General features: G+C 38.0%; 1 protein-coding gene across 1 annotated transcript; it reads right to left on the bottom strand.

Annotated features, from left to right (window-relative positions):
* Positions 1–9,117: 9,117 nt before the first annotated feature.
* On the bottom strand, positions 9,118–11,498 carry LOC131303284 (alkane hydroxylase MAH1-like). The gene has a single exon (XM_058330080.1). It carries the CDS (start codon positions 11,138–11,140, stop codon positions 9,629–9,631), a length of 1,512 nt encoding a protein of 503 aa, XP_058186063.1. The 5' UTR covers positions 11,141–11,498; the 3' UTR covers positions 9,118–9,628.
* Positions 11,499–15,659: the final 4,161 nt, after the last annotated feature.

Genomic DNA, 15,659 nt, shown 5'->3' with positions numbered 1-15,659 from the left:
AAGCGCGCCGGTTGGGGAGCCCACACCATTCAACCCGTCTTCCACCCATGACCCAAAGCTCACCTTCCAATCAATTTACAGGAATTACTTTTTTTTCCAGGTTCAACCGAAGAACATTTACGGAAGTATATAGATCGGCGTTGAAGCCTTCTCTACAAGAAGTTTACAGGAAGAGCATTCACAAGATCGGCTCAAGAGAACGGTCACGAGCAAAAAGGTGTGCTTCGCATCCCCTGCGACGTCTTCATTTTTGAACGGGTGCTCAAAGCCTTGCAAGTTGGAGATGAGTCAGTTTGAGATCTTCTCAACGACCTGTAACAGTCTATCTTTCAAACTACTTTTGCATTTTTTCGTGCTATTCAAATGAGATTGGAGCGGATCTTGGTTTGTTTTTCTTTGTATATACATAGACCGGATGTGGAAGTTAAATAAGTCATGTTCGTTCTATCAAGCAGATTTCATGGTGTATTTTTTTTCATGTTGTATTTTGTTTATCAAGCAGATTTTATGGTGTATTATATCAAGTAGATTTAATGGTGTATTTCATTTCATGATGTATTGTATCAAGCATAATTCATGATGTATTTCGTCACTCATGGTGTAGGAGGAGGTGGAAGAGGAGAGCGGATGCGACGGGAAGAGATGGAGGTGGAGGTGATGGTGGAGGAGGAGCGGTTGCGACTTGATCATGATGTATTCCTGGAATCATGGTGTATTCCTCTCGGTTCATTAAATCATGACTCAAATTTGTATTTTTATAATCATGTAGTATTCATGAAATTATGATTGTTTTTTTCCGATTAAATCATGAATTATGATTATTTTGGAAGTTTTATCTCATTTTTTCTTCCCCAATTATTCCTTTTTTTGAATTCCATAATATTGTGCATTCTTTCCATTTCGAAATCACCTATTAAGTATCATTAAAAATCAAATCCCACAAAGATAGGAAACAAATATATAACTATACATACATATATCATTAAAAAGGGCAAGAAGGGTAATTCACCCATCGGAAGGATGAAAACATAACCACTAAAAGTGGGTAGATGAATATTTAAAAACTCCTATTTTTTTCGTATCTTTGTGGGACCTCGAGTGGGCACCATACGCGTGCGGTGGACATGTGTGATGAAATGTGCGGTGAGCCTTGACTTTCTGAAATTTTTATGTGCTCTTGAGGAGTTGAGACCTAAGTCACATAATTCCTTTGAGCTATTGGGTGAGTGTGAATGTGAAAGTTTTGTACACATCCCATCAACAAAAAATTCATCAGAACGAAAATTGAGAGCGCGAGAGAAGTGCGGAGATTGAGGAAAAAACGCAGAGCATTTTGAAGGATTATGTAACTAAGGTTCATGTACTTTGTGTTGGTAATTAATGGGACAAAATGACACAAGTATGTTGTGAATGGTGTGGAACAATGCTCCAAGACCACCAAATAATCTATTCTTACCTGCGTAGCGTCCTATTCTAAAGAGAGCTGCTAATGGTACAGCAAAAGCTGTACAACAGCCATGTACAGATGGTTTTTGCGCCCGTCTCGGGTCCTGCAAAGATGATCAGAGCCGCTCATTTTGTTCAAAACATATTGTTTATGGACCATATAAAAAATCATCTCAATCCGGTATCGCTAAAGGCGTTTACGAATCATCCAACTTTGCTTCAGAATTTGGACGGACCCTATAAAAAATCATCTCAATCTGGTATTGCTAAATGCGTTTACGAATCATCCAACTTTGCTTCAAAATTTGGACAATATGTTTTGAACAAAATGAGCGGCTCTGATTATCTTTGCAGGACCCGAGGCGGGCGCAAAAAGATGTACATGGCTGCTGTACAGCCCTTGCTGTACCTCAATCTTTACTGTATTCTAAATCACAAATTACATAATGTGTGTGCATGAAAGGATTTCTGTTTAAAAACATCTTAAATTACTAAATTTACGAGAACAAAAATTAAGAGCGCAAGCGAAAGGTCTAATTGAAAGATCATGTGAATAAGGTCCTAATACTCATGGGTCGAAAAAAAGTCCTAATACTCTAAAACATTACACAGTACTTTCCTGAAATCTGCGACTAAGTGCCGACTCTATGTAGTGAGTAGTGACAAAGTGTCATGGAGCGCCACACCACACAATTATGCTCCCCCCGACCATCGGAAAAAATAAAGTCTGAATTGTTAAAACCTTTTTGGTCTTGATTGAGACGTTGTAGTATTTATGTTCCTTTAACTAAAATAAGTATTTATTTTAAAAATTAAATGTGATGTATTATGAGACAATAGCTTATCTCAAAAAATGAAAAATAAATACTTAAAAAATAAAAATTTTAGCGAAATGAAACTTTAGTCTATTCCTACTGGGTGTTTACACCCACTTTTTGTCCTACTGGGTGTTTACACCCATTTTTTTGCAAAATTTTAAGAAAATACTGGGTTAATGTTTTATTTTTTATTTTTTATTTTTTATCCTAACTGGGTTAATGTTAGAAACACCACTTCAATACAATTACTAGCGGCATGTCCCGTTCAGTGCACGAGGCACCACGTTGCAGTGTCCCACACTCTCATCTGTCATGCAAATGTGTAGTAGAGAAAGAGTTCAGGACACCCCGTGACGACGTTTCAAGAGTATTGAATAATTTTTCCTTTCCCTCATTGAGGACTCGGCCAAACCCATGTTCCCACACACTCTCTCTCTCCTCCAGATTTGGACCCATGTTTCCCTCCCACCCTTTTTAACAAAAAAGAAGAAGAAGAAGAAGTTAAAATTCTAGGAATTTAGAATTGTTGGTTTAGAAGATTTCAAGGACTCAACACAATTGTATAGGATATTGATTGATTGATGTTCAAGCAAACGGATTCATATACATTCCAGTTTCAGCGGCTTCGAATATTGTGTCCGGAGTTGTATAGAAAATTGTGTTTCTAAATTTTCTTGTCGTTTTAATGTCTCCAAACGAAAAGAATACAAATTACGTATAAATTACATATCTGGACAAAAACAACTACAGTAATTGATTCTTCTAAGTGTAGTCTTTTCTATCTCCACTGGAAAGTAAGTTCTCAAAGATTGTTTACTTATCGTTAAAGATAAACTTATTCACGGAGCCTCCGCTCAATTTCGCGCGTCTATTTCGGCTTTAGATGGTTCAGATTTTAATAAAACTTTTTCGATTTTATTAATATCCAAACCGTTCAAGGCCGAAACAGACTGCTGAGATTGTACCAGAGGCGGCTCTATGTGTATAGTTGCATGGTCAACTGAACACCTAAAACAAATTTTTTTGCTAAGAATACATGTAAAAATTTTGAACTAACCTTACTTTGAACACTTAACTCAAATGTCAATAAACACCCAATTGTAATAGTCTTGAACACCTAATCCAAAAAGAATTGAACACTCAACCCAAAACTAATTAAATACTCAATTACAGCCCATTAATCCAGGTAATTCGTATTTAATCACCTAACACATTACCTCAAATACATCTCACAATCATAATGAAAAAAGAAATAGAAAAAGAAGAATCTATAGGGTTATGTATTATGTTCTACGTTCTCTCTCCATCTTTATTGTCGATGATTTAAATCTTTTAATTTCACATTCATGCATGACAATAACTATATCATTTTTATTTGTTTAGATAGCTTATAGAATTATGGATAAAAACTTTAAAAATTCAACTACATTGCAAAATCCAATTAATTTGAATAATATTCCTTCAAATTTAAGACTACGATAAAAAAAATCTCATTTTGGCATCCTAAAGAATAACATACTTTCGAGAAGGTCAGTTTCAATATACTTGCTACAATTTTTTTCGAAGGGTTTTAGTACATAGATTGATACGTTGGTTAAACGTTGACACAAAATGTGTGAACTCTCTAGGACAACTGTAAAATTTTACCGCCTCCATTCTCGAAACACTATCGAATACGCAATACAACAACTTTCAAAAAAACTAATTTTCTTATAGTAAAAAATAGTAGTGTGTATATTTTTGAGTTTTCATTTTGCCTCGTAGTTAATTTTTTTACAAATAGAGATAATGTTTTTTGACTGCATTATTTATACTAATATATGAGATTTTTACATATATTATTGGTTAATAAATCAGCTATTAGAGTTAAGGTAATTTCTGAACGCCCTACCAAAAATTTCTGGAGCCGCCACTGGATTGTACTCTGTAATAAGTTTTTGGAGTTTTTAAATATTCATCCTCATACCTCACCCCACGTAAGTATTCATCCTGGTCATTTTCCAGAGTTATGTTTTCATCCTTTCAGAATGTGACTTACCCATCTTACCCTCTCTTTTTTTTTTTTTTTTTTATAAGATATTCATATGTGTTTATTGTTTCCTAAACTAAGGGAATTGTTTCCTAAATTAGGGGGATTGGGATGAATATGAATATCTGCAATTTAAGTGAGATATTTTTGGAGAATTTCAAATTTTCAAATGTTTAAGTTACCAAATCCCACTGATTGGGGTTTCCATTTAATACGGGATGAACTCTTATTCATTTTTACATGTTTTATTTATTCTTAATATTTATTCCATAAAAATATTAAATATTCAAAACATGATGTAATTCCGAACAATGAACATACTAACATGACATAATTAGAACATGAAATCATGATTTTCATGAATTTGGCATCATATTCACGACATATTCCGAAAAAATGTGGAATCAATTCCATAACATCACATATTTTGAAAAAATTATCTATAAAAACATGACCTATTCATTTTTTACTTGTTTCATCTATTCTTAACACTTATTCCATAAAAACATGACATGTATATTCAGAACATGACGTAATTCCAAACAATGAACATAACAACTATTCCATGCTAACATGGCATATCTAGAACATGAAATCATGATTTTGGCATCATATGCATGGCATATTTTGAAAAGAATGTGGAATCGATTCCATAACATGACATAATTTGAAACAATAAACCAACTGCATTTTTTGCCGCATTTCATCCGTCCCTAACATCTATTCCAGATATTCATATTCAGATTTGTTGAAATCAAAGCCTTCTTTTCTTTTTATCTCCCTCTGCGATTAATCCGTTGATGGAGAAGCAAAGCTCCTTTGCTGTATAAAATAGATGAGAAACAGACGTGCCCTCCAGTCCTCTTTGCTTCTCCGGCGCGAATCTACACCATCGTGTCCTCGTCGAGGGGGCCGCTACTGGGGAGGGATCGGGTCGATGAGGTCCATTGGTGATGGCGGAGAAGGAGCTATGGTGGACGGCGTTGTTGGAGCGACGACAATCTAGTGAGAGTAATCATATGGCGGTGGGGTGGATGCATCGGGCCGCAATGGTGAATTCCAGAGAGAAAGAAAGATAGAGGAGAGAGTGTGGGACTTCGGTGGTGGAGTTGATGGCGATGATCAGCTCTCGTTGCAAGCCGCCGGAATGAGATGGCCTCTGGCCGGAGAGAAGAGACAAAGTTGATGGTGTATTGGGTGGGTTACAGGATGGGGGTTGTTAGGTTTAGTGGGGTGTGTGTATATATATACCATTAGGAAATGAAAAAGATATATACGTTTTTCATATTTTAGGGGACTTGTGGACTTATGTTTCAATCCAAAATTTCGGTGATATATATATATATATATATATATATATATATATATATATATATATATTAAGGGCATTATTGGGATTATAAAAGAGTGGGGATGAAATCATAAGTGCCAAAATTGAGCAGGATGAAAACCTACGGGAAGTGAATTCTGAGGATGATTCTTTAAGTCCCCCTAAGTTTTTTTGTATTCCCGGAGGCCTGTGAATAAGTTTTTCGGTTTTGACGTTTTGAGTTCTGATGTTTTGATCATAACAAGAGAAAAAGTTCACTAAAGTTGACGAGAAAAAACCCATCAAAAAGGACTCTTCCAAACACAACTTCGGGTAAGATTGGGTTGGCCAACCATAACAACTTTAGTTAGACATGATCGAAAGAATCCTTGCCTACTGGAGTCGGGCAAGACAAGAGGGTTTTCCTAACTAACTGCTAGAGATGAATGAGACGGGGCCTAATCACGTGATCTCGAGGCTGAGTAATTATTTAGGCCTTGTTCTTCTCAGTTTTTTCTTGTTTTGTTCTTATTTAATTTTTTTTTTTTTTGCATTTGCTAGTTTTGCATTAAATTTTTATAGATTATTGATTTTAATTTCTCGACGAGAAGAATTGGAAAAGTGGTTATTTACCACCATTTCACAGTTGTGTCAAGTTTTAAACGCAAATAAAAAATGGTTATTTCTCAAAATACTTGGGTAAAAGTGCAAAAAATTTACTTTTCCGATTCCTCTCGTCAAGACAAATCAATATCCCAAAAAATTTTAGCTCAAAACTAACAAATTCAAAAAAAAAATCAAATAAGGACAAAATTTTTAGATTTAAGTTAAGTTTAAGTTAAGTCTAAAAGAACGGAGCCACTGTGTCTAATTGGGACACTATGTGACAGTGCCCCAAGCCTCTCCACTACACATTGTTGTGACATTCTTGTGGCATCCTCACACTTAGTCTCAGACCCCACATAAATATGGGAAGAGGCCTGGGGAATCACGTGACGGTGTCCCAATTATGGCATTGAATAATTTTTCAATAATTCAACTCTCCCATAAAGGGGCGCCCACAACTTTCCCAGAAACCTACGTGGCAACTGCACCTCATCTTGTGTGGGTCCGGCCCACCAAATGCATTTATTTTCTTGAAGTAGGGTTTCAAACGAGCCGAATATTATTGTGTTTGAGCTAGGCTCGTTTATTAACCCGAAAACTTGAGCTCGAGATCGGTTGTAAACGAGCTGAGCAGTGGGATGAGGCGAGCTTGATATATGTATAAATGAGCCTCTATAAACGAGTTGAGCCTACTTTTTTGGGATGAGCCGAGCTTTGAAGTGTGAAGCACGACTCGTTTATGGAGCGAGCCCAAAACTTGGCCTCGAACTCGGCTCGATTACTAAATCAGTTGAGACTAGCTGAGCCCTAATGGGCTGAGCTCGAGCTCCTCACGAGTAGCTCGGCTGGTTTGCAGCAGCTATATCCTTCAGTACTTTTGTGTCGAGTCAGCGGAAAACACTGTTTTCTCCTTGAAGAAACAAGACCGATTGCACTTTACACTCTCGCCTTTCCTCACTGCCAGCTTGTCACAGCTGGCCACCATCGGCTCTTCTTGCCGCTAACAACAAGATCTCATCTTCCCAATCTTCCATCATCCATCTCCCCAATTAGGTCTTTCACCTTCCCAAGTCCCAACTGTTGGAATTTGGGCCTGGTCGGGAGCCAACTCGGGTCGCACATATTGGCATGACCCGGTGACTAATTCAATAGAGTTCATCTTATCTCAACAATAAGATGGAGGAGTAGCACACAAACTCTATGTTACGATCCTAATGTCTCACATCGGCTAAGTACTAGCCATGTGCATATAAGCACTTGGGCTTGCTTTCCTTTTAAGCCGGTTTTAAAAGATGAGTTCTACCTAAGAGTTTGTATCATTGGTATCAGAGTCAGCCGCCATGTTGCAATTTGACCTGCGGAGGGGGGCGACCTCTAGGCTAGATTAAAATACTTAAAAAGTATTGAATATTGATAGGGTGGTGGAGCCGCCAAATAAAGAGAAAAGGCTACCATCGGGTCAGTGTCGATAGAGTGGGCCACCGTGGACGTCGGTTGCGGAGAGTGGTAGCCAGATGCATATAAGCTCTTGGGCATTCTTTCCTTGTAAGCCGGTTTTCAAGGGTGAGTTCTATCCAAGAGTTTGTATCATTCTATCTCCTATTGAGATTCGAATTTGTACGCATCCGGGATGTTTCTCTATTTAATTCCTACATAAACACAAAGTTAGATACGTAGAAAATTGCTAGAACAAAGGTTCTCTCTCAGTTTTGTCTCTCTATAGAACAACTCAAGCTTTTGTACCATGGAATTGAGGGTGATATTTGAAACTTGTTGTATCAGTCCATCGCTAGGAGATTGTTGCAGTTCATAGATCGACTTTCGGGGTTTGTAAATCATCCTCCGAAAATCCGATTCCAAGTTAAAACTGAAGAGAAATAACCCGACCACCCACTTCTGCATTTGTAATAGTATATATTGTTTACACCAACCTTCCATGAAACTTGTACATCTCGGACTCGGAGAATCGAATGCATCCCGTGAACCTTAGGCTAGAAAACAATCAGAGCAACAAATCTGCATGCACCAAGTAAAATCTCCAAAGCCCGAAAGTGGCAAACTAAACCTTTTAAGTCCAGAAATGACAAATTTTCTATTGAATCCCAAATTGGTTATGAAAGAAAGCTCCGGCCGCAATGATAGATCTGGAAATGACAAACCGCGAGTGAAGCGTTCTGTTAAAGAAAATGCCGAACGAGTTTGAGATAGACTGGGTTGCGTTCCGTGAAAGAAGATGAATTCCATAAAAGAAAGTTCCACCCACCAAAATGTGCCATGGAATTGGTGTTATTGCAGATGGTATCTTGTAGCCATTGCCCAACAATGTTCCACCTTTAAATGGAATCACTCACCTAACTACATATACCAATCCATCCATGAATAGAGTATTACTTGAAATCTTTGTTAGGTGAGTTTACAAGCTTCTCCATCTTTTTTCGCAGATTGCTTCTCTCAGCATTTTAGGAAAATAAATGCACAGAAAATATCATAATCCTTCCGTCCAAAATTGTTGCTCCTGTTCTGGGCATCCAATTTATTACGGACAATACGTAATTGTATCTTGAAAAGGAAAGAAGTACGAACTTTTCTTTTAAATTGGCCTTTGTTTTGAGAGTCTGGGACAACCAAAAAAAAGAAAGAAAGGAGCAACATTTTGGGACGGGGGAGTAGCATTTTTTTTTGGTTCGACTGTCATGGGCGTACAGATCAACTTACGCGCAACTCAACTAATCTCCTCCCGGTCTGATCAAAGACATGCCGTTTACACCATAATATTGCATCCTTTCCTTGCTCCTTGCATATCAGCTTATATATACAGGTTTATCTAACAACAATAGAAGCTAGCAGAAACAATTTCAATATAAAAAAGACAGAAATTTCATTGCATCTTCAAACAGTAGCACACGCAATTTTCACTGAACATGTAGTCGATTCCAAAGATCAATTTTGCATTACAGTCCATGCACTAAACAACCCCACAAGTTCAAATAATGCTCTTCACAGCTCAAACAACATATATAGTCCTCTTCCCAAAGTTTATGGAAAATTTTACATCCAAAAGAGTTTACATAAGGAGGGTAGAAAAAATTATCACACCGATAACTTAAAGGTCCAGAAAATTCCATCATTTGCTACTGATATTGCCAGGAAAGATCACTCTGGCGATGACTGGAGATGACAAACAATACAAGAGAGATGATGAATGACGAGGGAACCACTCACGGGTGAGGTGGATTTTCCACGTCCAATTCTCTCAACTTCACTCCGTTGTCATCAAATTACTAGCCCGAGTCTGAAGTATAATTGTCGGGGAGTACCGCCGCGTGTTACTTCGGACTACTTTACAAACATACATTCTTGTTGGATCTACCACTAAGTATATGTTATAAAGTGATCTGAAGTACCACGTGGTGGTACACACTAGGCCCACCTTTTGGTAACTTTAACCAGTAACCCATGCTTCATGTAGAGAATTATGGAAACATTAGGGGATACAGGGTGCCCTTCCACCACACGAACACGGTAATTGTGGATTATAGCCGCGGCCACCGTCTTCATCTGAGTGAAAGCCACTTCCTTTCCCAGACAAGTCCTCGGCCCTGCATTGAACGACAAGAACTTGTACGATGGCTCGTGTTTGATCGTTCCTCGCTCAGAAATCCACCTCTCCGGCTTGAACTCCGCACAGTCCTCCCCCCATACGAACTCCATCCTCCCCATTGCATAGAGAGAAAATAGCACCTTCATTCTCGGATGAACACGATGGCCGCTGGGCAGGGTGTCTGGATGAAGAGGCTCCTTGTGCTGGAACGGAACCGATGGATAGAGCCTTAGGGATTCACATATTGCGCTGTGCAGATAAACTAGCTTGCTTACCTCTTCTATATTGAATAATCTCCATTTGTTACCTTCTTGTTCCGGTATGACTGATTCGAGTTCTTCTCTAATCTTGGCTTCAACAACTGGGTGCGTCGAAACAAGCCAAAGAAACCATGTCAGAGCTGAGCTAGTTGTGTCTCGCCCTGCGATCATGAAATTTAAAATTGTGTCTCTCAAGAATTTGTCATCACACTTTAGTCCCATGATCTCATCCTCACTCAAATAGGATGTCAATAAATCCACCCCATCTTCTTCGTTCGATTTGATCCCTTTCCTTAGCTCGTCTCTCTTCTTCGATATGTATTTGGCGATGGTATGATCTAGGATTGCCCACGCATCGCTCAATTTCTTCTCTTGTCCGACCCCTAGCCACCTTTGTAACTTCCAAAAGCTTTCGGGCACGGCATGGCGAATCAATAATGTTTCCTCGGCATCATCAAGGGCTTTCGCAAAAGGAACTTTCGGGAGTTCAACGGATAGGCAACCGGGGTCGTATCCAGTGACGAATAAGCACGTGGTGTCAAACGTAAACCTTTGAAACAAATCTTGCAAATCCACCACCAGGCCTAGTTTGGAGACATGGTCAAGAATAGGGACAAGCCCTGTCTCCAGTTTGTTCTTGCTGTTTTTCCCCAGGAACTGGTGGAACCGCCGGTGACCGATCTGCAGCAGAGCAAGTTTCCTCTGGTTCCGCCACGAATCTGCGTCGGCGTTGAAAATCCCGTCTCCCAGAACGTTGAATATCTCCCGGAAATGCGGCCCCTTTGGGAAATTTGAGAAGTTCGCGCTCATTATGTAGTGCACGTTGGCTGGATCGGATGTGGCCAACATGTCCATGCTGGAAAACAAAGGCCCCTTGATTAGGAAAGTACCCCCGGCCCGGCCGAGAAAACCGGTACACCAGACGTGAATCCTGTGGACATTGAGGAGGAGACTCGGCAGCGTTCCGAGAAGCGGCCAGTTCCGGGGCAGCCCGTCGTTTGTGCAATAGACATAGAGGAAAACAAAGCATAGTAGTGCTAAGAGGATGTCATAGTACCCTAATGAGACCATTTTGGATTGCTCAAAATTGTTATAAGTTTGCAAGCAAAAGAAGAAAAGAACCACTAGCCAGGCCTTTTGCCTCTCGGTTGTGGAAGACCTGGGCAATAACACGTGAAAAAAAATCTCACTATCAAGTCACATTCAAGAGTTGTCGATTGGGGGACGAAAGCGATGCTTCAAGAGTTTTAGATTGGGGGACGAAAGCGATGCTTCACTAGTCAAACGAAAATAAAAAAGGCGATGATTTTAGTGGGTGAAGTGAAAGAAACGGATTAGAAAGAAGGACTCGGATCCTGTCCATTTTCCCATATTAGTTCGATTCATTTGGGTGCATATGAGAAGGGAAAGTTTTTGATTTTTTTTTAAAAAAACACCTCTATAAATTTGTGCAGTCCAAAACATTTTTGAACGGTTCGGATGCACCAAATTGACCGAATTGATCCGTAGAAAATGGACAGGATCCGCCCCCAAGAAAGAAGGCGATGGTCTTTTACAATAATTACGTCCTTGCTACTCTCTAGTTGTACCCAATTCTGCCTAGTTTAAAATTTGACACAAAATTAATAATTGCAAAAAAACTAAATAAGGACAAAAAAAAAGTTTTTATTTTTTATTTTAAACTAGACAGAATTGGATACAGAAAAAGAGCAGCACAGCCGATAAGAACGGGGTGTTTGGGATCCTATTTTTTGACTTTTCATTTTTAACTTTTTGTCTTTTTAGATTATGGTCAGAATGTGTTTTGTATTGTGTATTTTGTAGAATGTTTGGATGATATTTGCAGAATATATTTTACAACAGGAGTAGTGTTTGGAAATATGGAATGAAAATGAATTATGAGTTGATTTTTACTATGTTGCCCCTGGTTATTAATAATGGCGTGTAATCTATATTATAAAATAGAACAGTTTTTGTCTACTCATATAAACCCAACACCATCTATAACCGTCAAATCAAATTTTCAATAGTTTATATCCGTCCATTCGAGAGTACACTTCCTAATACAAACCTCATAACCTTATGACTGGTAAATTTTTTCAATTGATTGCTTTTAAGTTTTTTCCTTAAAAGGCTTGATTATCTTTTTGAGTTTAAATCAACTCAATTATTGATTTTTTTCCCTCTAAAGTTGATTTCCGTACATTCAATTCAATATTTTTTAGCTACATTTGAAAATCAACCTAAAAGGAAACAATTTAAAAGCAAATATTGAATTGAATATAAGGAAATCAACTTTAGAGGGAAATCAATTATTGAGTTGATTTAAATTCAAAAAGATAATCAAACCTTTTAAGGAAAAAACTTAAAAACTATCAATTGAAAGAATTTATCAGTCACAAAGTTAGAAGATTTATGTTAGGAAGTATATTCTCAAACGGATAGATATAATCTATTGAAAATTCGATCCGACGGTTGGAGAGAGTGTTGGGTTTCTTGATTAGAAAATTAAAAATAGCGATAAGAGATCAAAAAAAAAAAATTTGTGATAAAAAACATTTTGTGTTCAAAATGCGTTGCTTTGTGCCTTTAGACATGGGCAATCCCTAGTGGGTATTAATACTGCTTTAATTAATTTTTTAAGTTTTATTTTGAAATTGCTTTATTCTTCATTAATTAAAAGTCTCAAATAATTTTTATTTTTGTTTTTATAGTTTAAAGTATTTAAGCTGCCAAAACTCCAGGTCCATTTTAGTTCATTACGAACATATAGTTTTTGTACGTAATTGTGCTTTCAAGTTCCTGGTCCAGCTCCTGGGCATTTCAAGTTTGGAGTTTCACTATTTTTTTTTAGAAATCATCAAAACCCAATATACAAAACTCCAATGTCAGCGAAATCCAGATTTTGGCTAATCCGAGTTTCTGATTTCGAGTTGAACAGAGGACAAATTAGAGGGAAGGACGTGAAAGAGGTGAAGAATTTCAAATGACGTTTACAGATGGCGATGTGACTTTGTATAGATCGGCTTCTCCTTTTCCGGTCGTTTGTCTCTCCTCTTTGTTCTTGTGTGGTGGAAGATGAGTATCCAGGTCAGAGGATAACGTTCACATAGGGGTTTTTAGGGACTTTTGACAAAAAGGGAGGGCATGATGGTCTTTTGCTGTGAATGCTGAACGAGAATGGAAAAATGAGAATGGAAAAAACTCTTCTTCTCCTCTTTTTCACTTCTCTTCTTCATTCTTCAAATTAGATAACTCAGGCTCAGTTCCATAACACTTTTTTAAAAAATAAGTACTTATTTCATATTTTTAAACTCAAAAATAATATAAATGAAAAATTAATTTTTAATATTTTTTTCACCGTATAAAAGATCTCATTGAAATCTATCAAACAAAATTCATATTGATAGAAAAATTATTTATGTAAACACATAATTTTTGAGCTTGCATTTGTCTTCTTAAAAATAAATACTTATTTTCGTTTTCGGAACGGACCTCGTTCTAACGGAATGAGTTTTGAGTTTCTCGGCCAAACAGCCAAAACGGGAAAAGGAGAAACTGAATATGGAAACATTGGTCTGACAAACACCCCCGACCTATCGTCCTCTCGCCACGTAAGGTATAAGTAGACGGTGTCTGGACGATGTGGACAAGACATCTTTTCGCGTCTATTTGAGGGAAATAAGCCACCCAGGGATCAACACGTGAACGCGGTTTCGGTCATCCTTTTTCTCTCTACTGTTTTGTTTTCCTCCGCTGTCCGTCGTTTGGGTCACCCTTTTTCTCTCTACTGTTTTGTTTTTCTCCGCTGTCCGTCGTTTGGCTTTTGTAGACAAACTGCGGGTGCACTTGCTTGCTCCAGCCTCGCTAGCTGTCCTTTGGCTGGTCCCGAAATTTTGTACAGCCGTGCTACAGTTACGGTACGTTTCTACCCCATACATGTGGAGACTACTTTGGGTTTCATAAAAATATAGAAAAATACACATGAATTTTGAAATAATTTCTTATGAGATTTTGTAAAAAATCAATTTCAATGGTTATCGACAAGTATTTTTTCTGAATTCGTAGGGTAAAACTACTCAGTTTCATCCCTACGAAATTAGAAGAAATATTTACCGATATCCGTTGGAGCTGGTTTTTTCACAAACTCCCATAAGAAATTATTTCAAAATTTATGGGTATTTTTTTGGGAGACTTAGACCTTAACTGACGTATGCTTTCATCCTGGTCATTTTTTTAGGTTATGTTTTCATCCTCTAATTTTAAAAAACCCCATCTTATCCGTGTAGGACTATATTTATGGGATTTATATTTGTTTTTTAGGAGCCTATATAGGCAATGATTTTTGAGATTGAAAAATAACTTCGGAGGTCCCGTGCCTTAATTTATGTATACACCTACTAAATCCCTAAAGTCACGCTTTCCATATCTATTTCAAAACTTCCGAAAATAGATACTATCACCCATGGACATTTGTTCCATCCACACCTTATTCCTGCCATGGTCCAGCCACCATCACCAAGCAAATCGTCTCTATATCTATCTGACTATTTGTTGACACACCAATATGAGGTTTCGGATTATCTTTAAGTTTGGCTCGGTTGGCTTCCCAATGATGAAACAAAGGAACGATACTTCTAAAAGCTTGAATATGGATTTCAAAAAGACCAAAAGCCATAAAGCCCAAAAGACCAAAAGCTAGAAAAAGCCCAAAAAGCCCACAAAGTCCAAAACAAGACCCAAACACCGTATGGTGTTACCACCAAAACCGTATAGCGTAATGCTCTTATTATACCGTGCGGCGTTTTGTGGTACCGGCGCTCCAAAGAAAAGTTCTGATAGGTTCAGAAAGCTGTCGGCCATGCTTGCTAGAGCCATAACTAAAAAACGGCTTGGCAGAGAATATAAATTTTATTTGGCCTAAAAGCCACCTCCCCTCTTTATATTGATGATTCTTGGCCCTCTTGCTTAAAAATACCCCCCCCCCCCCCCCCCCCCCCCCGTTTAGTTGAAAGGCACCCCTTCTATTCCTGAGAAAATTACTCTGACATTCTCTCTCTAGAAATATTCCATTCTTCTTCCTCTTCCAAAGCTCAGTAAACTACTGACTTTGGAAGATCATAACTCCAAAGCTCCGAACCCACATCCTACAATCCACATTCAAGCTCGAAGATAAAGGTAAAAAGCAAGTTCCTTAGGCTAAGCTCGGTCTTATCCCTGAGGGGAGCTTTCTGTACTCACACTTAGCCTCTTCGTGCTAAGTTTCGACTTTAAAATCGTTTACAAAAGCAAACAAAATAAAAACCAGTGACTGCACTGGAAGTACTACACCGTGTGGTGTTTTAGTACACCACACGATGTAGTGGAATCCAGCGCACGATGTTCTGTTTCCAGTATGCTTTTTCTTATTCTGTTGTTTCGTTTAAACCATGGATCATACTTATCTTCTGTCTGTTCAGCTAATATTATTGTGAGACTGTGCAGGTGTATTTTAGAACATTGTTTATGAGGATGATCATTTTTAAGATCATTTAAGACTCTTGAATACTAAAAAAGGGTTTTCCAACCTTATTTTCTGTGATCAAGTGAA

This window comes from Rhododendron vialii, chromosome 10a (assembly GCF_030253575.1).
Source record: "Rhododendron vialii isolate Sample 1 chromosome 10a, ASM3025357v1".
NCBI lineage: Eukaryota > Viridiplantae > Streptophyta > Magnoliopsida > Ericales > Ericaceae > Rhododendron > Rhododendron vialii.
This window is presented reverse-complemented; position numbering and strand designations above follow the sequence as displayed.

Bases quoted from the DNA above. Each gene is read 5' to 3' on its own strand.
- LOC131303284 (XM_058330080.1), bottom strand. From the start codon at position 11,140: ATGGTCTCATTAGGGTACTATGACATCCTCTTAGCACTACTATGCTTT.